This window comes from Pterocles gutturalis, unplaced genomic scaffold (assembly GCF_000699245.1).
Source record: "Pterocles gutturalis isolate BGI_N339 unplaced genomic scaffold, ASM69924v1 scaffold41211, whole genome shotgun sequence".
Taxonomy (NCBI): Eukaryota; Metazoa; Chordata; class Aves; order Pterocliformes; family Pteroclidae; genus Pterocles; species Pterocles gutturalis.
The window spans coordinates 4100-24257 of record NW_010099258.1 but is presented as its reverse complement, the minus strand read 5'-3'; the positions used below and the strand labels follow the sequence as shown (position 1 = coordinate 24257).

General features: G+C 46.7%; 2 protein-coding genes across 2 annotated transcripts; one reads left to right on the top strand and one right to left on the bottom strand.

The window, feature by feature from the left end:
* Positions 1-760: 760 nt before the first annotated feature.
* DTYMK (deoxythymidylate kinase (thymidylate kinase)) lies at positions 761-1775 on the top strand (the record flags this gene model as incomplete). Its single annotated transcript, XM_010075823.1, has 2 exons — positions 761-958; positions 1665-1775. Coding segments are annotated over 2 exons (309 nt in total), but the record flags the coding sequence as incomplete, so codon positions are not given.
* Positions 1776-4470: 2695 nt separating this feature from the next.
* On the bottom strand, positions 4471-19160 carry ATG4B (autophagy related 4B, cysteine peptidase; the record flags this gene model as incomplete). Its single annotated transcript, XM_010075812.1, has 12 exons — positions 4471-5062; positions 6902-6995; positions 7288-7344; positions 7998-8143; positions 8888-8966; positions 9968-10164; positions 13303-13382; positions 14450-14522; positions 15293-15394; positions 16281-16379; positions 18447-18518; positions 19062-19160. Coding segments are annotated over 12 exons (1172 nt in total), but the record flags the coding sequence as incomplete, so codon positions are not given.
* Positions 19161-20158: the final 998 nt, after the last annotated feature.

Here is a 20158-nt window from a genome sequence, read left to right as displayed (position 1 = left end):
GCAGAGAGAGAAGTGGGATCTGAGAGAGAAAACTACCCGGCACGCCAGTCAGTGAGGAGAAGCAAGAGGAAGGAGGTGTCCTGGAATTTCCCCTGCAGCGTGGTGAAGATTCATGGTGAAGCACGGTTTGTCCCTTGGTGCAGCCCTGAGAAGTCTGGAGGACCCCATGCTGGAGCTGAGCAGTCATCGGGGGACTGTGGCCCTGTGTGGGAAGGACTCACGCCGGAGCAGTTCTGGAGAAGGACTCTCCCGTGAGAAGGGACCCCACGCTGCAGCCGGGACAGACTGTGAGGAGCCCTCCCCTGAGGAGGAAGGAGCGGGGACTGACTGCACCCCCCATTCCCTGCCCCCTGTGCCGCCGGAGGGAGAAGGGACAGAACAAAGCCTTTGGGCCTGGGAAGAAGGGAGGGGTGGGGGAGAAGTGCCTTTCTAAGATGTGTTTCTCTCTCTCAGTATCTTGCTTCTTGGTTTTGAATGTAAATAATTTCAATTCTTTGTGTGTGTGTGTTTTCCCAAGCTGTGTGGGTTTCTTGCCCATGACCCTAAGTGGTGAGTGAAGCCCTCCCTGACCTGCCTCAGCCCCACAGGTGTTTAACAAGACTGTCTGGTGGCCTTTTAAATTAGGACAGCCTGTGCTTAGTGTTTCAGGCTGCATCTCTTTGGCTGTTCCTTTCCCCACCCTCCCTCTCCAGCTAACTGGCTTCTTTCTCTCTGCCTTCCTTTTTTTTCACCTCAAACTGGGTGTCTTTGTGTGGGACAGAACTTCTGCCTCGACTGGTGCAAACAGCCGGACGTTGGACTCCCAAAGCCAGATCTGATTCTGTTTCTTCAGTTAAGCCCCGAGGAAGCAGCGAAACGAGGAAACTTTGGAAATGAACGTTATGAGAACAGCTCCTTCCAAAAGAAAGTTCTACAGTCCTTCTCTCATCTGATAAAGGACAAAACATTAAACTGGAAGGTGAGGAAATAACCCTAATGGGCCTGTCACAGACTAGGGTGGGGGTCTCTCATGAGAGGTCCTGAATTGTGCCCATCACATCCCCGTGTTCCCCCTTCCTGCTCCTGGTCAGGGGGATAGGTTGGGGGCCACCTAAAGGGCACTCTGTGGCCGAGAGGAGGGGTCCCTGTTCAAGGACACCCCCCAGGACCACATTGGGGTGGGGGGCAGATTTGTGGTTGGGGGGTTGATTTTGCAAAAGAGCATTCTGGCAATTATTCTCTTCCTTAAAGACAAACTGACAAAGCTGGGTGGGAAGCAGTGGGATGCACCCGTGTTCTTCCCTGCATGTTTCCTGAGCATCCTGCAGCATCTCCCCAAAGGTTTTTTGGGGCCTTCCTGCAGCTTGTTGTGTCCCTTTCTGATGATCACCTTCCTTCTCACATGCCAGTTTCCATCTGCACGTGCTGTCGTACTGCTACCAGAAGTCTCTCCAAATAGACAGTCTTTTTTGTTCCATGCTACTGCATCACTTTTCTTTCTTGTTCATCCCTTGGCGTGGTTTCTTCCACTGCAGAAATAGTGCACAGGAGGTGTAATTAGATCCTTTCTCATGAATAGTAACTATTGAGTAAAGGGGGGAGCAGAACTAACAGCTAAGTGTGTTCTTTGCATTTGGTGTTGGAAATTGAAGAACATTTCTGTATTTTTTTTGTCTTGGAAACAGACAGTTGATGCTTCAAAGAACATAGAAGACTTGCATAGAGAAATCAAGTCTCTTGCAGAGGAAATCATGCAGGAGGTTCAGAACAAACCTTTGGGAGAACTCTGGAAATAAAACTTTATACAGGTTATTCTTTTAGACCTAAGGCAGAACTCACCTCTTGTGTGACTGCCCTACATCACCTGCCAGTATCAACAGCTTAGATCCCGTGTATTCTGGGTCCGGCATGGTGCTGATGTCCTTGGGATTTTATCTGCACAGTCCCTGCTGTATTTTATAAATGAACATGTAACAAGTTCCTTATAAAAGCCTCCTTACCTCATGTAGGAGCTCTTGTTCCAGCCCCAGTCCTGCAGCGCAGATGTGGGTGCGGAGCCCAGGGCAACCCCTGGACATGGGCAGCAGCAACACGCAGGCAACAGCCTTCCCCTTTCTGGGGAACTGACATGTTTCTGGTTCTTCTGCCTCTCTAGTAAAATGTATCCCCTATGGTAAAACCAGTTGGTAGAGGACTTGCTAATAAATTAGTCTTTTAAACATTTTGCATGTGGCATTTCTTTTTTTTTTTTTTTTCAGATATGATAATTTATCTTCTAGAAGGATATATAGGACGTGAAGGTGCTGCAATTCAGGCACTAAATCCAGGGAGACCGGTTTGCTAGAGCTGCGGCATGGAGAGATTCAAGTCTGCTCCCCAGCTGTTCAGTGAGAGCAATACAAAAACTGAACTGCTCTGAGCGGCTAAGGGTCTGAGATGGATGTATTAGCTCATAACGAGAAGGATGAGTGGCACATCAGTTATTTTAGACTGGCCAAGTTACTCCTGTGGCCAAGATCAGAGGAGCAGTCACCTGTGACTCCTACACAGCCCCCAGTGCAATACAAACAGCGCAGCACAGGCTGCCAAACCTGACCAGCCACTCGTTCTGCTACTTCATCAGCAATAAAGCTACAATAAACCGGAATGTTAAATCAAATTATTTGCAAGGTACGCTGAGATATGGGGATGACCAGGAGAGTTAATGCCTCTATCAGCTGGACAGTTAACTCACCTTTAGCAGCGTGGGCTGGACTGATCCCCAAGCTGGCCAAGGCAGAGACTAAATCCTGCTCTAACTCTTAGAGGCAGATTGAGTCGATAACACTAGCAGGGAGAGGAGGGTAAACGTCTAAAACACAACTGCTAATGCAAGCATCAGCCAAAACGGAAAAAGCCGCGCTGCCTTCACTCTGCAGCTGCAGCACACATGGTAGCAGGAAGGCTCCTGGTGAAGGAAGTGAGCACCTGTAACGCTGCATCAGGCCCTTCCAGCAAGTCTACAACACACAGAGAAGTCCTTTCATTCATATTACCTTTAGGCTCCTGACTAAAAAGACAGAAATACCTGTTAAAGATCTAAGAAAGCTGAGCTCAGCTCTGTTATTCAGGTTGTGTTAACCCTCAGGTAAAATCTTGTCTGGCTGAGCTGTCCTTAGCCATAGAAGCATGAACATGAAATAAGCAGTAACTCCTCTTGGCTGAACATGTAACTGGAAAGCAGCAGGTACAAAGGAAGAGGGAGAAGCAGCCAGCCTCTATCCTATCACATACACCAAGAGGAAGATAAAGCCACTGTTGCACACAGCTGAAGTTTTGCTCCCATCTGCCTTCGCTGCCCTAAAAGGGTGAAAACTGCAATTGTTTCGCCAGTGTTCCCAACCGCAGTGCAGGGTTGCTGGATACCACCTGCCACCACCTTCAACTCACGTGCAAGAACAGGAGGACAGGCAAAGATTTTAGATCTGTTTATTCAGATACAAATTGAAAGCAGATGAATGGAGCACAGCCCCACTTCCTCTGCTGCCTCTTCCCCTAACTATGAGAGAGAAGAGGAGAAGCAGGCAGAAAGCAGCAAATAATAATTTAGTGAACAGAAGCATCGTGGTTCCCAGTTCAAACCTCCGCTTTTGGATAGCACAGGGACAGTTAGAGCATCAGCAGGTCAGTGACGGGGGAAATGGGTCATTTCTAGCCAGCTGTCACCACCCTTGGGCACAAAAGCATCAACTGACAGGTTCCAATCCTAAATGTACAAAACAAAGCCTTGTAAACGGGTTTGCAATCTGCAGCATGCACTAAAGAAACTACTTCAGCAACTTCTGTTGCAGTTTGCCTTAAGACAACTCTCCTCCAGGCTTTACCTTCCTCTGAATTCACTGCGGAGAAGGGCCCCAGGCAGAGCTATCATCATAAAGGAGCTAACTAACCCCTTCTGACTGGGAAAGGGAATGTCGAACAGCAGCTGGAGGAACTGCTGAACAACCTACCGAGGACACCTTGAGGAATTTTATGGCTCACATTTTTGGTACCAACAGGATGAATTCCCTGGATGCCATGCCAGCACACTGGGGCACAGGCACATGACTGGCAGATCTCAGTTGTCCTGTTCCACTTCTCCCAGCTGTGGACTACTTTTTTTCCCCAGGGCTATGGAATCCAGTTCTCTGCTTGAAGCAGCTTTCCTGAAGATAAGTGCTGTAGAGATTAATCCATTGTAGAAGCACAATGCTTTATCAACTCACCCAGCAAGAACACACACATTTTCTATTCTTCCCTTCTTTCTGCTGTTATTTAAACTGAGCTGGAGATGTTCCTCCCCAGCAGCATGGGTCTATGCCATACTTTTTCAGACAGCCTTTCCCCACTTTGAATCACCGGTCAACTTCCTTTTCATAGGAGGGGAGCAGGGGAGGGGTACTACGCCTGCGAGGAAGCGCTGTGTACTGCAAAGCATGAACTGTCGGAAGCCCGGGCACCTGCACTCCAGGGGCTTTGCAGCTGTCACGGGGGGACACGTCTGCTGTTCGTTTGCATTGTGAGCTGCAGTCCCAGCTGGCCAGTGAAAAGAGGAGCTGATAAGGGAATTAACTGTACATTTCACCTCCTAAATGACGGGTGGCTTTATTTAAGCTTGCAAGGGGAGTCACCATGTAAAGATTTAGCGCTCTAACAATTCCTCTGCGTCCCCAGAAGGCCAACTGACCTGCTGATGTAACAGATAGGCTTTGAACGCCTAAGCACCACTGCATCCACTTCCAGCAACTGTTTTCTGCTGAGAAATTCCGACTCCAGCCAGTAAGGCTGTAATACCCACTTGGTTCTTCATCCCAACGCAGACAATGCGCGCTCCACTCAGAGGCTGCACAGAATGCCAGGATGGACAAGAGGCGGGGATGGCAGCAAGCACCTATGAAAACCGGTAGCCCCAGGCTCTCGAAGGAGCTTCCCTCCCCCCCCTTCTCCCCACACATAACACAAATTTGCAGAGTCAGTTTCCTAATTTTTTTTCAAAGGGATAAGATTTCAAAGTCTTCATCTTCCGAGTCAAAGAACCTTTCCAATCTGTCAGCATCAGAGGAGTCTGCAAGAGAAAAGGAAAGCACTGTCTCCATGGGATGCACTTACTGCTCAGCACCCAGCAGCTGGAGGGCAACAGAATCTGAGTGTCAAGTGCCCACAAGTTCCCAGAGGCTCTGAGGAGGGATGAGAACATGTCAGTAGCATGGAAAATGCACTAGAGAGAATTACAGAGTGTGCAGAAGATGCGCCACATTTCCCAGATCTCGAACGCAGCCCTGCTGCAGTGCAACTCTGTGCTGGGACTGTTTTGTACAGCCTTCCTGTGCAGCAGCTCTGTACGAGCAGGGGACAGTTCTGCCTCAAGAAATCTGCCCAGGTCTGGACTAATATCCACAAAGATTTCTGTCCCAATTAAGTGATATGGGAACATTCCTTTTTCCATGCATTAGAATATGTGACTTGTTTTCTGCTATAGTTGCCTTTGGTCCAGCTGCTGGGGAATGTAATTACACAACATACACTCTCCCAAAAGCAATTAGTACAGTCCATTCTATGAGGAAGGGTAACGTCCTTGGTCCCTCCTACCCATCCTTCCAATGCTATGGTGAGGAGGGAGAACATACCTAAAGGGGAAGGAACTTTACCGTAGGGGAAACTCAGGTGAGAACGTATGGGCAGACTGGGGAAGTAAAGGAGAAACCTGCATTAACTCAGGCTTCAAGAAAGCATACACCGGCCTTGACAGAACAGCCAGCCAAAAGCTAAACAGCAGTAACTGATGGCTGGGGACAGAGGACAAGCGCAAGGCTGCAGCCCCTTCCCCCCTGAGCATTTTGTGACAAGCTTTAATCCCCCAGTAGAGTGTGCAAACGCTCAGCATCACTGTTCTTGATCAAACTGCAGTGCCCATGAGCACTGGCAGCACAAGTTCCAGAGGTGCTCTTCGGAGGAGCTGCCCTCGTTGCTGAAGTGACACAGCAGAGAACCCAGCTGACGGGGGAAATAAGGACAAGGGGCTACACACTGATGAGAGTATGATCAATCCTTCTAGCGACGGGTAGGACTGTAAGAGAAAGGCTCTACAATCTAGGGATGGGGGAGAAGGACAAGTAGCCCATTACAAAAATATTTTTAAGAGTAAGAAAGGCAGCAATTAGGGACAATACAGGCAAGGGTTTAAGGGAATCAAGCGTTCTTCCAGAAAAGGACAGCAAGATAAGGAAGGCTTTGAAAGTTCATGGTAAGGGAGAGAGAGAGAAGGGGAGAGATAGCAAAGAAGCATGAGGCACAGGAGGCAAGTGACAGGACACAGTCCAATGTCTGGTGACAGGGTAAGTTTGTCCACGCATACTCACTCCTCTCAGCAGAAGCTGTCAATAGCTCTTTATCTCCTCCAGTGTTTGCGCAGGTTATTAGCAGAAGCAGAGCCTGACAGCCAAGATACTGCCCAGCACTTGTTCCTTTTTGCATTGGTAGTGGTACGTGCACAGGGAAGGAGTGCCTTGCCCTGGAACCAAGTTTGACCAGCCCTGTCTTTGACCATTTTCATTACCTAGAAACTTGTTTTCAGCCTTTTTTTCAATGGACCCTTTTGATTCCTCCAAGCATCCCTTTACAAATCCTAGATTCACGTTGCTGTGATAGCTTATAAACTTGTTTTTTTCTTCCCCTCAGTCACCATCACCATTCACAGACTCATTCTAAGAACAGTCCTGAGACACTGTGGGATCTGCAAACCACTAGCTGAAAACCAAAGAACTAGATCAATTGACCTAAGGGCTCCAGATCAAACTCCAGGTAGAACAGGGACATACTAGAAGTCACTGTGCAATTCCACACAATTACCAGAAAACCAAAGGGACCAGCTCATCCTTAGCTCTATCTCCCTGCATGGCCTCACCTGGTGTGAGATTCAGGACATCGGGGTTGGAGAAATGTGACGGCTGGTGTTCAACCAGTTCAAACATTGGCAGCGCTCCTCTTACCAGGGACAGCTGTGGAGCAAGAGTAGAGCCATAAGAACCAGTAACTCTGTACTCACGGTGCTCTGGGTCTTTAGGGGGTAATAATGATCTGTTGGGACTTCACTGCAGCTGAAAAAACATTTCTCAAATCTTTGACTCACATCAGCAGCAGAATTTCAGAGCTATGCTCTTTTTGGTAGTTTAATAAACTATTTTTGTATGCTTTAAAATGGGATCATGCTGCAGAGAACACGGTCTCTGTGCAGCAGTTTGGAAACAAGACAATACCCTATATTCCTTTCTGGGTGGTATAAACACAAACCTTTTTGATTTGCTGGCACCAGTCATTGAAGTCCTCCTCTGTGTTGCAGAAAAAGCCCTAGGAAGAAAAAAGAAGAATTTATCTTAACATATTGTAGGTTGATCATTTCAGTCTTAAGGCCTTGTATTAATGCCAAGCAACACAATGAGGACTGTGAGTGGTTACAACACCCAACTGCCTTCCTTTCAAACTTTGGCTTACGCTGCCCCGTTAAACTGAACGCTCTCCATACGCTTGATGTGACCAGACTATCCAAGTACTGGAAGTATTGATGTAATTGTCTGTTCTACTGCAGAAGGAAAACTGGGAAGAAACAACCTACATGGAAAGAAAGGGCAGGCATCTCAGGTTCAACAGAAAACATGCCAAACTGAATCATTATATGGATTCAAGAGTGGATTAAGATCTGCCCATCAAAAGGCAGGATTCAAAGCCCAAACTGAACCTGAGAGAAGGATACTGCCCCATGAGGAATGGCATTTAATTGCCATGCAAGGGGGACTTCCCTGTACCACATGGCTTCCTGCATGAGCAGCTTCATCAACATTACTGAAACCCACGGCAGCACTTGCCCAGAGCACCACACGCCTGTAGAGTACCCAGCCCATCGCCACTGCCTTTGCCAGTTCCCTGGGAAAGGGACAGCTGTGAACCAGAGGGACCACAACCCTGCTCCTTTGGGAGATTGGAAACAAGCAGCAGGAACGCACCACCGCAATGGAGGGGTCGAGCTCGGCAATGCTCATTCTGCAGGGAGGGTGCTGGCAGTGGAAGCTTTCATCGGGGAGACAGCCGCTGTCGCTGGGCTCCACTGCAGGCTGCGTAGTGTGGGGATCCAGGTAAATGAGTTCCTCACCTGGACAGACAGGCATGGAGACATGAAGAGGAAGAACCTTGCCAGAAGCTGGTCTTCCGCAAAGCAAACAGTGAGACACAAAGAGGAGGAAGAGTGATGACAGCCAGCTTTTGAAAAACCATATAAGGAACCCATGTACTGTAGCAGCAACTTGCTTTCAGCCACTTTCCCAAATGCTTCCCATCCGGGCAAGGAGCCAGCTGCCAGCAGAACAGCAGTGCCACCCCACAGCGACACCCTGGGCTCAAGGCACAGGCACTATTTGGATCCTGCATGTCTTCGAGGGTCCTGCGTAAGCTCAAGTCAGCCCCACAAATCCAAAGCACAACCAGACTGAGGTCTCAGGCAGAGAGAGAAAATCAGAGGGAAGGAAGAGAGTAAAAGGATAGCAGTGTGTAGGGTTTCAGGGAGGGGACAACTAAAGGACAGTTAAATCCAGCCAAGCCCCTAAAGGCAGGTCAGCTCTGAGTGTAGGAAGAAATCCCTACGCACACCTCTTTCCAGACAGGATTTAGCATTACACAGTGGAAGTTTATGGCCTGTATTATGGCCAACATTCAAAGCTACGCCACTCAGGTCCTCACAAAGAGGTTCAGTCCACAGCAGCCTTCCACGCTTCCAGCAGGAAAGACCAACCCTGCAGCATGCACCACAGAGCAAGCAGGAAAGCTCTACTGCTCCACAAGCATTTTTTAGCTGTGGGGGAGATGCTTGGGAAGTCTTTTCAGTACTCTGAGCACTCACCTACATAGCCAATGAAGTAGTGAGCACTGTTCGGTTTCCCTCCGATCACTCCCAGGGACTGGGGCATCATGAAGCAGTGCTGGAAAAGCAATACAGAAAACACACAGCTGACAGACAGTGAGACAGCAGGTGGCAACAAAGGCAAGCATCCAAAAATGCAGTGGGAAGGAAAGATGGGAACACTGAAAATCAGCAGAAACAGCCATTTCTGGAGAGAAGCTCCACCAGGAAGGCTGAAAGCTGCAACACAGTGCCTTCAAGAAAAACAGAAGCAGCTCAAAAACACCTCTAACTGCTGACAGGAACACACAGGTGGACCACATGGAAGAAGCAGCACTACTCCAGGACCTGGCTGGGGCAAGTCCTGGCTCTGCTGCAGTCAGTGGCAAGATACCCTGGAGCTGTCATCAGGCTGCAAGAGCAGTCTCAGGAGGAAACAGTCATTCAGGAAACAGTTTAAAGTTCCTTATCCAGCTGCTGTATCCAGGCAACATCTACTGAGTTAACGGCAAGTAACTCTGTGTGAATTTGGAGCTCCTACCCGTGCAGCTCAGAGCTTGCTAGCGTTAGTACAGCAAGACAATGTGCACCCTGTCTTGTGCATGTACTCTGCACACCCCAAATTCTGCAGCCTCCTGATACTTCACATTGCAACCATCAGACAGATTCTAGCCTCAGTCTGCAGTACAAGCTCCAGCATCAGAGCCACGGGTAGCCTGCAACACTACATTCATTAATGCTCAGGTTGCCACCAAGCACAGTACAGAAATGCTTCAGCAGGTTGAGACCATCTAAACACAAAGAGGGACTGAGATTAAGTAGTGAAGTAAGATCCTCAAAAAAAACCCCAAACAACAAAACACAGAACACCCCAAAAGCCCCACACATTTTCCTGACTAAAGCCTACAAGAACCCACACCCTGAACTCTGACAAGGACTTCTCTAAACACATTTTTCTTTTGAAAATAGGACAATTAATTCCAAGTCTTTTTGCCCCAAAACCAAATTCCAGAAATGACTTAATTCACACCAGGGTCCTTAAGCACCAGAACACCAAGAATTCAGCTCCAGGTCCCCTACCTTTAGTGTTTCAATATAGGCTTCATTGATTTCTGTGAGCCCAAGGCGGAGAGGTATCAGCAGCACCAATGGTTTCCACAGTGAGAGCCTATCTCTAACCCCCGCTTCCTCTGGGTACCCGTTATAGAGCGCGTCTGACTCCACAGCAGGGCATGCTGCCGCTCCAGCACACGGGAAGTCGGACTGGCACAACCGCCCTACAGAAAGGGAACATGAGCAGAAAGTGTCAGAAATAACCCCTGTTTCTAGACCTCGAGTAATTCTATTCGAGCTCCAATCAACAATTGCTATTTACTAAAAGCCTACAGCACTTAATAAACAGAAAAGCTTCAAGAGGTCCAGTGCTGGGATCATGGGATGGATGTACTCCCTGCAGGGTTTCTAGTAGGGCTCAGCACTTCATCTAAGCTTACATCAAGATTATGCCAAAGCATGCTGTACTTGCAGCCACCATCTGGTGGGCTGTTAAAATGCAAATTTTTTCAGCAGGTGAGCAGCTAAGCAACAACCTGTGCCAACAAGGTGGAACGAGTTGATTAGGTCAGGCAAGAGTCCTGAACTCAGAGAGCGTGTAGGCAGAAAGAAAAAAAATCAGGAGTGTTCAAGCCCAGAGGAGCATATGAAGTCAGTTGATCTGAATGAGGAAAGCATTATGGCTTAACGCAGGAAATGTTCACCTGTGATTAGCGCTGTAACAAGAATACAGACATGGTGTCTGCCTAGAGTAGTTCTACTTTCCTGTAGTTCACTAAAGCCTTCGTGAATTTCATTTGGGATCATTCAGAAGCTACTTCAGAGACCTGAAGCAGGATGATCATTAAACTCTGTGATTTCATCAGGAGCTTTGCCTGTAAAATATGGGGCATTAAAACTCCCCAGGGCGTAGGCATGACGTAAGCACTATGCATCCTCATTCTACAGGCTTGACAAACACACAGCCAGGCTGTAATGCAACCAGATTATGTAAATTCTGGTACAGAAACATCTCCAAGCCTACCTGTCTCACTGGCCAATTTCATTACTTGCCGGGTGTGTGAAGAAAAAAACCCCAAACCCCAAAGGAACCCACAGCACTTTAATCATGAAGCCAAAGCAATTAGACAACATGCCAGAGGCTCATTTAATTTATGCCTGGCCTCAGCTGAATGCCAGGACACTCCAGCAGGTAGGACACAAGGTAAACAAACACCTTCCTCACCAGCCATTCCAGCAGGCTGCTTGCTCACTACTAAGAGCTTCGAACTCAGCTGAACAAGGAGAACGTCACACCCACGGTTAGAAGAAATAGGACTTTGATCTCAAGCCTCAGTATGAGAGACAACCTGCACTTAGGAGGTTGCAGTTGCTCCCTATATGGTCCCTCAAGGAGGGAGAAGGTGTATGTGCACATCTCTCATGTGCAGACATATTATAGTTACTGAAGGCCCTGAGAAAATTCAAAGTCATTATTCGCAGTGATTTATCCTGTTAAAACAGTAAAGATGATAAGGTTTTTTTGTTGCAGTGGTCTGCCTGTTCTCATGATCGGAAATCAGCTGCAAAGCCAGGGCTGTGGCTGAACAGGGTGTCACTGCAGGCTTCCTCATCAGGCAAAGCAACTGTCAATCCTGTGCTGTGCTAGGAACATATTTAACCCAAGTTTAAGCAGTAGGGAGCTCGGCACAGACTGAATTCACCTGCCGAAAGCTTCCCAGCTGGATCCAAACTATTTACTGCAAACGTAATCCAACAGATTTGACACAACATCTCTCCTGCCGTGGCTGCTGCTGTCAGGTACTGGCTTTACTGCCTTGGTTTCTCACCACCTCCACAGGATCCTTCAATGCCCAACTAAGAACCCCTTTCCAATACAACAGGCTGACTAGGAAGGGATAAAGATGGATGCTTCTTCGCTGCTGTAGCAAAAGGCATTTCCTATGAAACTTAGGCTGAACAGCATCAGCGACCAAATTTAACAGATGTATGAAACAGCATTAACTTTTGAATGCTTCACTATCGACATGTTTGGGGCACAGGATACAGAACACATACCTACAGACACAGAACACATCACAGCCACTCGTACAGTGACTTTCAGGCTCTGAATAGGTACAGAATGATTCACATTTGAGGAAAATAAACAAACACCCCCTGCACATTACAAGCTGTATGGACATGCGACTTGAAGCAGTGTCAGTGCTGAACAGTCAGTGCCACACAGACACGAGCCTGCAGCACACCCAAGCCTCGCAGCCAGCATGCTTCAGTTCTAGAAGTAATGTTTTCGGGCTAAAGATGAAAGAGAAATCCAACTTCTGTTTCCACGCTGGCCCTTATTTAAACCAAGGGCATCAGGACATTCCTTCACAGGACTATGTGTACCTAAGGTTAGGCAGGCTCTTCTCAATCAGATCCTGCATTTCCTGGCCTCTCAGCTGAGGCTACCTGATAAGAGATGTGACTTTGTAAAGTGACTGTCCTGCACTCTAGGGACAAATTGCCTGTTAATTGATTTTGGCTCTGTGGCAGCAGAAGCCAGCCTAAATGATGCCTGCCACGATCTCACCTGTAACCTTGCACCAGCTCCAGCGCTCACTGGACTGTTCTACGTGCTGTTTCAGAACATTAACCTGGCAGAAAACATTGCATGGTTTAGTGCTGTGTAAGCACGCTGCCTCATGAGTTAGTCTAAAGCAAGCTAGGGGAAGGCTGGTGTGGCCAGGACCATGCAGGACTGCAGGCGTACAGCTTTGCTTGCCGTGGCACTGCAGCCTGAGCAAGGGTGCTAGGGATGAACACACTGCAAAGCTGCTCAGCCTCCAGAGCCATCATATGGTCAGAATGCGCCAGAAAAAAAAAAACAAGAAAGAAAAACAAAACAAAACAATCAGTAAGTACTCCTTAAAAGATGATGGGAGATCTGCTTCAGAGATGGATTCCCTTTTTCTCTGCCCCCCAACCAATTTCGTTCATTTTCCTCTTCAGTGATCTGTTCTAGTTTTCTTACTCTAATAGTAGAGACATTCCTACCCCATTATATGAGAAACGAAGCAGCCATCTATTGCTTGCTACGTGTGGCCATCAACAAGCTTGACACTACCTTCCAAGCAGCTCCCACCTCTTGCCTGAAGGTCAGCAGACCTTCTATCCAGATCCAGAGGCCACAGCGCCAAGTCAGACGAAGCAAAAGTCAAACAAGGGGCTGCCTTGCCCTAGCACAGCACACTTGGACACAGCTTTAAGACAGAACATTTACTTCATGTTTGTTGTGTTGTACTACTCTATGCTCTCCAGTTTTTTTTCTGGCTTCTTGCTGCTGGCAGATATACCACATTCTACCTCCATGCGATACTTACGGATTTTTTCTATCACTACTGTGTTGTCCATGGCTATGTGTACTGCCAGTGAACTCCATGTATCAAAAGTTGCAAGTTTTCTACAGGAAAATTAAAAAAAAAGAAAAGTAAGGATTAGTTATAACTACAGGACAAAGATGGTGGTGTATCAGAGAGTAGAAGGTGGATTAGGAGAGATTGGCTTTCATCAATTATGCTGTAAAGTATGCTTTTATATACACATCAGAGTTCTAGGCTTCATTGCCACTAGTTATTATGTCCAGAAGCATAAACAAGATTGGAAATGGGACTACACCTGGGAATTTGTCCCTCAGCAGCTACCAAGAGCCCTGACACAATCTCCAACTCAAATCCCAAAATTGCTGGTTACCAGAAAGCAAGACAGCATGAAAAAATAAACAATAAATGAAAAAAATCGCTTATTTTCTGTACATATCTCCTGATCACCTATACCAGATCCTGGCCTGATTTGACATATGGTCTGACCTGGGAAAGCTCCTTTTAGGCAATCCCAGCCTATGCCAGGGAGCTACCTGCCCATCTATTCAAAGTGAGGGAAGAATGGTGACAGGAGGGGGAATGTTTCTCAAAATCCAGCATGTCCCAGTTAAAGGCAGTTCATGCTCCAGCACTGCTCTGATACTCTGCCCGTCTCCATGGAACCCAGGCAGCAAATATTAATGCTTTCCTCTGCTAATGCATTAGTGACCTGACGGCTCGCTGGCAGCGTTTTGATAATGCGATGACACTATTGTCAGGTCAGAGGCAACACAGAGGCTGCCAGAGATCCAAATGACAGCAACAATCATCTACTCCAACACTTGCTTCTGTTCTGCTGCAGAGTATCGCACTCAGTTCTAGCAACAAGCACGTTATTTGTGGGACGAGGGAAGAGATTTTTGGGGGTTGTCCTCAACTTGAAATCTGTTTTCTTTCACATCCTGCCAGCATCTGAACAACTCAAGGGATTCTTTCAGGTTCATATCCCAGCAGGTTGATAAGGTCAAGCAGGTTGCCTGCTAACAGCACTAAAACACAGAGTTGCACTTCAGTCAACAGGCAGAAGCCTGTGAGCTAGGAGGCTGACAAACCAAACGATCCCACTGCATGGTTCAAAAAGATATAAAGGAAAAAACGTAGCACTTACTTGAGCACTTGTGCAACTGTGTTTGGTCCATACCACTGACCTATGGATTTTCCTTCTCCAACTCCCATCTGGGCTGCATCACAAGAAAAAAAAATAATTTAGCAAATAATTTCACTTACACTGCGTCCCTTCCTAATCAGAGTTTGTATTTACTAGGGAAGAAATCTCACTTGGAAACATTTCTGAGTCAGCAGAATTCACCCTTTCATGGGGTATCTCAGTGTAGATGGGAGAGAAGCATATCCTGAAGGACTGTAGAGCAAATCCTTTCCCTAAAATGCAATAACACAACCTTCAAAAGGCACTGTTACCTCAAAAGAAATTTCACGTAGAGCGTTTCATTACCAGATCACCCCTGTAATCTGGAGTTCTGTTCACTGAAGCTATAGGTGCCTTAACACCCTACAGGAAAAACTGGAACAAGCTGCTTCTCTTATTTGCCAGGGAAGTTTCTATCAAAGTGATATTCTTCCTTAGTCATTTTGCTATTTCTGAGAATTTCTTTGCTCAGCGATGTTCTCACATTACAAGGTCCTGGTGAGAACAGCAACCACACGCACTCCTTTCACCCCAGCTAGCTAGGATACGGAAAGCAATGCTGAATATAACCTAAACCTGATGGCCTTAATGGAGTCAAGAAGAAAAATCCCTCATAATAATCCATAATAAAGAGTGATAGTTTTACATCACATCAGAAAACAAGCAGCACAGTATCACGTACTACCTGACCTGCCTGTTGGGGTTCTTTTTTGGCTAGGCTAGTCAAACAAACAGAGTGGTATTCTACACTCCTGGAAAACCCAGGCTGAATATCCCCACCCTCTTCAGCACCCAGACTCTTACCTATCTGGTGGATGGAGTAGTAGCTGTCTTTTTTGTCAATGAAGGCATTAAGGACACTGAAGTAATTATCCGTTTGCCTCTTCCCTTTTATCCACCTCCAGTCTAGGACAGACAAGGGGATATATGAAACAAAACATGACATTTATCAGCAACTAGAGGCTGCCCTGCGCATCAATCAACTGACCTGATTTTCATGTTGCTATCTTACTACTAGGCATCTGAGGCATTCCCAAAACGAAAGGATTAATTTTAAAAGAAAAGTAGGCATTCTCACAGCTGGGATAAAGGAATATCACTCACAGAAAAGCAAATAAACAAACAAACAGAAAACATAAATTGTACCTCTAACCCACAGATGGGAAATAGGATTACAATTTCTCACTGACAGGCATGAGCTACATATTCTGGGAAAAACCAGGGAACCTCACTACAAAAATCATCCCTCACAGATTCAAAGGCCATCAACAACTGTCAAAGAACTGCTCTGGTAGAGCTGCTTGCAGACCAAGCACCGGTCAAGCACATGAACAGAAGAATTCAGGGAGAGGAGACTACACTCTGTGAGGGCTTTGTGACAACACTGAACTATAAACCAGAATTGATCTAAGTTGTTTTAAACTTCAGATATATAAAAAACCCTTCAAGCAGAATCTAGTACATGCTTGGGTTCAGTGGAGTTAACTAGCATGTTACAGCACTCTGCTTTGTTTTAAGGCAGGAGGGCTGGACCTAGATGATCTTTAAGGTCCCTTCCAACCCAAACCATTCTGTGATTCTACGTAGAGTTGCAGACAGCGGAGAAAAACCTGCTGGAGGGTTTCCAGTAGACTGTTCTCTCAACAGCCCTGAACTTGAGAACACTGAAGAAAAAGTTAAGAGAACCCTCGGCAATTCCCAGCTGTGCCCCTGTTATCCACTGTCCTTACAAGTACTGCACTTGTGGGAGGACACGGCCCTGGAGGCCCAGATGGGCTGTGCACTGGTTTACCTCTTCCCAAATGCCTGCAGACCAAGGCCTGAGCAAAGATCATCTGGCCACACCGCAACATACAGCCCCAGCCAGTATCGGATGTGGGACCGGTTCCGCCTGTAAATGAGGACAGAAGATAAATATTCAATGAACAGTGAACCAGTGCCAAGAGGGAGAAGGAATGAAAGCATCGTAAATCTGCAGGGGTGGCAGGGAATAAGGACTACCTTAGCTCACCTACTCAAGGCTGAGAAACAAAAATGTAGTTATCAGTGAGTAACTTAATGGCATCCCTTAAAAACAAAGAAAATCCTCTAACTCTAACCAAAAGGGAAAAAAACTTCCCAGGGAAATCCAAGCAACTGGACTAGAGAGAATATCTCAGGAGCACTACAGCCCTTGAGCCTAGCTGCAGACTCCCAGCCCAGTGCAGAGACACATTTCTACACAGAGGTGCTTGTTACAGCCAACTTCTTGTAATCCTCATCTTGAGAAGGCAACTGATCATGCAAAACAGATCAGTCCCAAGGAATTACCACATCATGAGCAGCTATGAGTGGATGAGATTCCAAAGTGAACAACACAGGCCAAAAAAAAGAAAATCCCACCAGCCAAAAAAAAAACCACCCCAGCAACAAAAAAACCAACCCACATCCTACATAATATTGGAGAATAAGCTGGACATTAGCTCATACTGGAAAGTCTGAGACAAAGGCCTGAAGGCTGGAAGCATTTCTCTGAGAGAACCTCAAAAGGAAACTGCTGTTCTTCCAAAGAAGCTCTGGCTATTATTACAAGCTCCACAGATAAAATGTTTGGTGTGACCACAGCAAGTGAGCTGTCTTACAAGCACGCAGCCAGCTGCACCTTAGCACAGCTGGTAGAAGCCGTTTCTTTGTAATGCTGATTTTTTTTCTTTCCATCCCGTGCAACCACTTTGCACGAAAAGCACAGGGAGAAAAATCACCCCAAGAGAACGATTTAATCAGCTTCTGGATGGTCGGGAGCTATCTTCTATAATTTTGCCAGTAATTTATAACATATATAGCACCCAAAATTGATAATGCTTAAAAAATTAGCATAAGGCATCCCCCTTACTCTCTGAAGAGCTTACAATATTTAAGTGGGCAAGCAAACAGAGAAGTGGCCAACAATAAACGGGACGACTAGAAGAAAGACTGACAAAGGAATGCATGACATGCAAACTGTATCTATACTGTAAATGGGAAATGACTCAGAAAATGGGATTTCTTCCTGCCCCTGTCCTTTAATAGCTCACATAGGAACCCCAATCATGTTTGTGAGCCATAGTTAAACACACGTGAACCCTTCAATTTCAAACACACATTTAACTACGGCTCACAAACATGGATTTAAAGGGATTAAACTGCATCAAAGATGCCTCATACTTTGTTAGGCAAAGGGTTTCCCAGTACAGAAAGAATAAAACAAGCCAGAAGGACTGGCTACCAAGAAGTCTCTTTTCCAAATCTGAACCATCTTCCCCATTGGCTGCTTGGTACAGCACTGACAGTGGGGACATGGATGGCGCTCGGAATGTCATTTACCTCTCTCAGTTCTCTTCTGGTACCCCTTCCACCCAGTACACGACACCAGGCCACAGGAGTGACCATGCAGAATATCATAAGGAACCAAGACGTCCGCCTGTGAGTTCTCTGGGAAGTGTTCCCACATCACTACAGGTTCCATGTGTAACAGCCACTTCAGGCACTTAAAAGAGACCCACATAAACAAACAAAAACCTCACACAGTCCAGAGCAGATGCATAAAGGCAGTAATTTCTGTATCACAGCTCTAGCTCTCATGTCTTTAATCCACTTCAAGCCCAAGACCATCATTAAATAATATTTCACATTAGACTTATGTAGGACTTAATGAAATACAAAAATCTTCCCATGCTGCTCAAAGAAAGGATATTTCTAGGTAGGCTTCCCAAACTTGTATCCTTTTTAAAACCACTGTTATCCTTCATACCCAACGGGATGAGGAATTCTCATTAGCGGGTAAACAAAAAGTCCATCCTATCAATTAAATGAAGTGCATTGCAGATTCCTATAACCAGAAGCGAACTAATGTTATGCTTGTGGGGACTGTTTTATTAGGTAAAGATAACCGGATTATCTTCATTTCCAGGATATACTTGGACTCATCTACAGTACATACCGATAGCAGGGAAGTTCTTTCTGTAGGTGAACCAAAGCCGAGAGGTCACATCCAACAGGATCTCTTCTTTCTCTGAAAATTTTTCAGCATCGAAAGGCACATACATGAGGTCAGCATCGAACACGGCTAAATCCACCTCTCACCCACCCTCCCTAATGACAGCAGTATCCTCCTCCTCACTCAGTCTGTGTGCCCAGAGAGGCAAAATTTGGCTGAGGAACAGGACAGTGCTGCTCTGCAGAAGAAACTTTCTTTATTCCCCCAAAATAGGTGCAATCAACCCAAAGACGCCATAGCCACTGGCACATTATGAAGCAGTAGGACATTTTCTTGCCTTTCTCCTAAACCATCCCCTTGCCTCAACCATCCTGCCCTCATGCCACAGGTCCCAATAACCACTAAATGGTAACTTTCTGCACAAAAATCTTCCAGAGACCATGAAAGATGGCCAGAGAGAAGCACAGCACTTACAGACTGCACGCTCTGTCAGCAAACAGATACACTCTGCAGTGTGCTTTTAAGCTTTGCAGTCACCTTGCTGCTCAGAAAGCAAAGTGCAACACTCACAAAGTCCTCTAGAGCATCAGAGCATGGTGCACAGTGCATGCAAAATACCTGTCAAAACACTGTATTTCCGGCCGAGGATCCAAACGGGTTCTTTGGTCTCAGGGAAGTCTTCATATTCGAACCTGAGAGTGTCATAGGTAAGAGTAGCTAGAAAGAGAAAGAAGAAATTACATACCTTTCATAGCTTTTCCTTCAAAAAAAAAAAAAAAAACCAAACCCCTACAGAATCAGAGCTGCTGTGGACTAACAACTTACACACCCAGAGCACCTGGCTGCAGCTGCTGAGAAACGCTACGGCTTCCCCTGCAACCACCAGCTCTGGAAGGCACAGAGCTGACGCAGCCCTGGCTTGCTCCTGGCTGCTCCACAAGCAGAAAAGCAGAGGGATTTTCCGGTTCGGTTGGCTCCAGCTTCTGCCCAGTGCAGAAGATGGTCAAGAAAACATCTAGGATGTAATCTGACAGCTGCACTTTGCTTCCCAGAACAGGCACCATCGTGCACGCTGGAAGGTATCAGCAACGATGACAAGGTCGCAAAGTGGTTCAAATCCTTCTTCCAGAGAATATCATTTTGGGTGGTGGAACACAAAAGGCACAGATCGCACTAAGATGGGAACTAAGCCTTGCTCTGCGACTCAGTCCCTCCTCGAGATGCAGTGAGTCCAGCAGAAGTCATCACCTGCACTGAAAGCAGCCTGCAGCCTGAGGAGCAGCGCTGCCTTTACAGACGTCACGCTAAAATCTGAGGAACGCGGAGCTGCACAGAGACGTACTCGTTCACAGGCGACAGGCAAACCTTACGTCTGCTTTACCGGCTCCCTTCACAGCACGGCATCCAGCAGTGCCGAGATAATCCATCTCCTCTGACACGACCACTACAAGGAGCTCAGCAGCACAGGCTGCCCTCGGATCAGGGCAGCTTCAGCTTCTGTGCAAAAGACACAGGTAATGGGGAGGGGGAAGAAAAAATAAAAACAAAAAGGAGAGCTGGATGAACTGTGCTCCACCAGGTCTGCATTTGGAAATAAGGCACTTTCAAATGGTCTTGGAACCCAGGAATCATTCTGTAGGTGTCAATTCTTTAACAATGTTAGAGAAGCTCGTTTCCTCGATCCCAGGTTCCCCGAGGCAGAGTCTAATATTCTC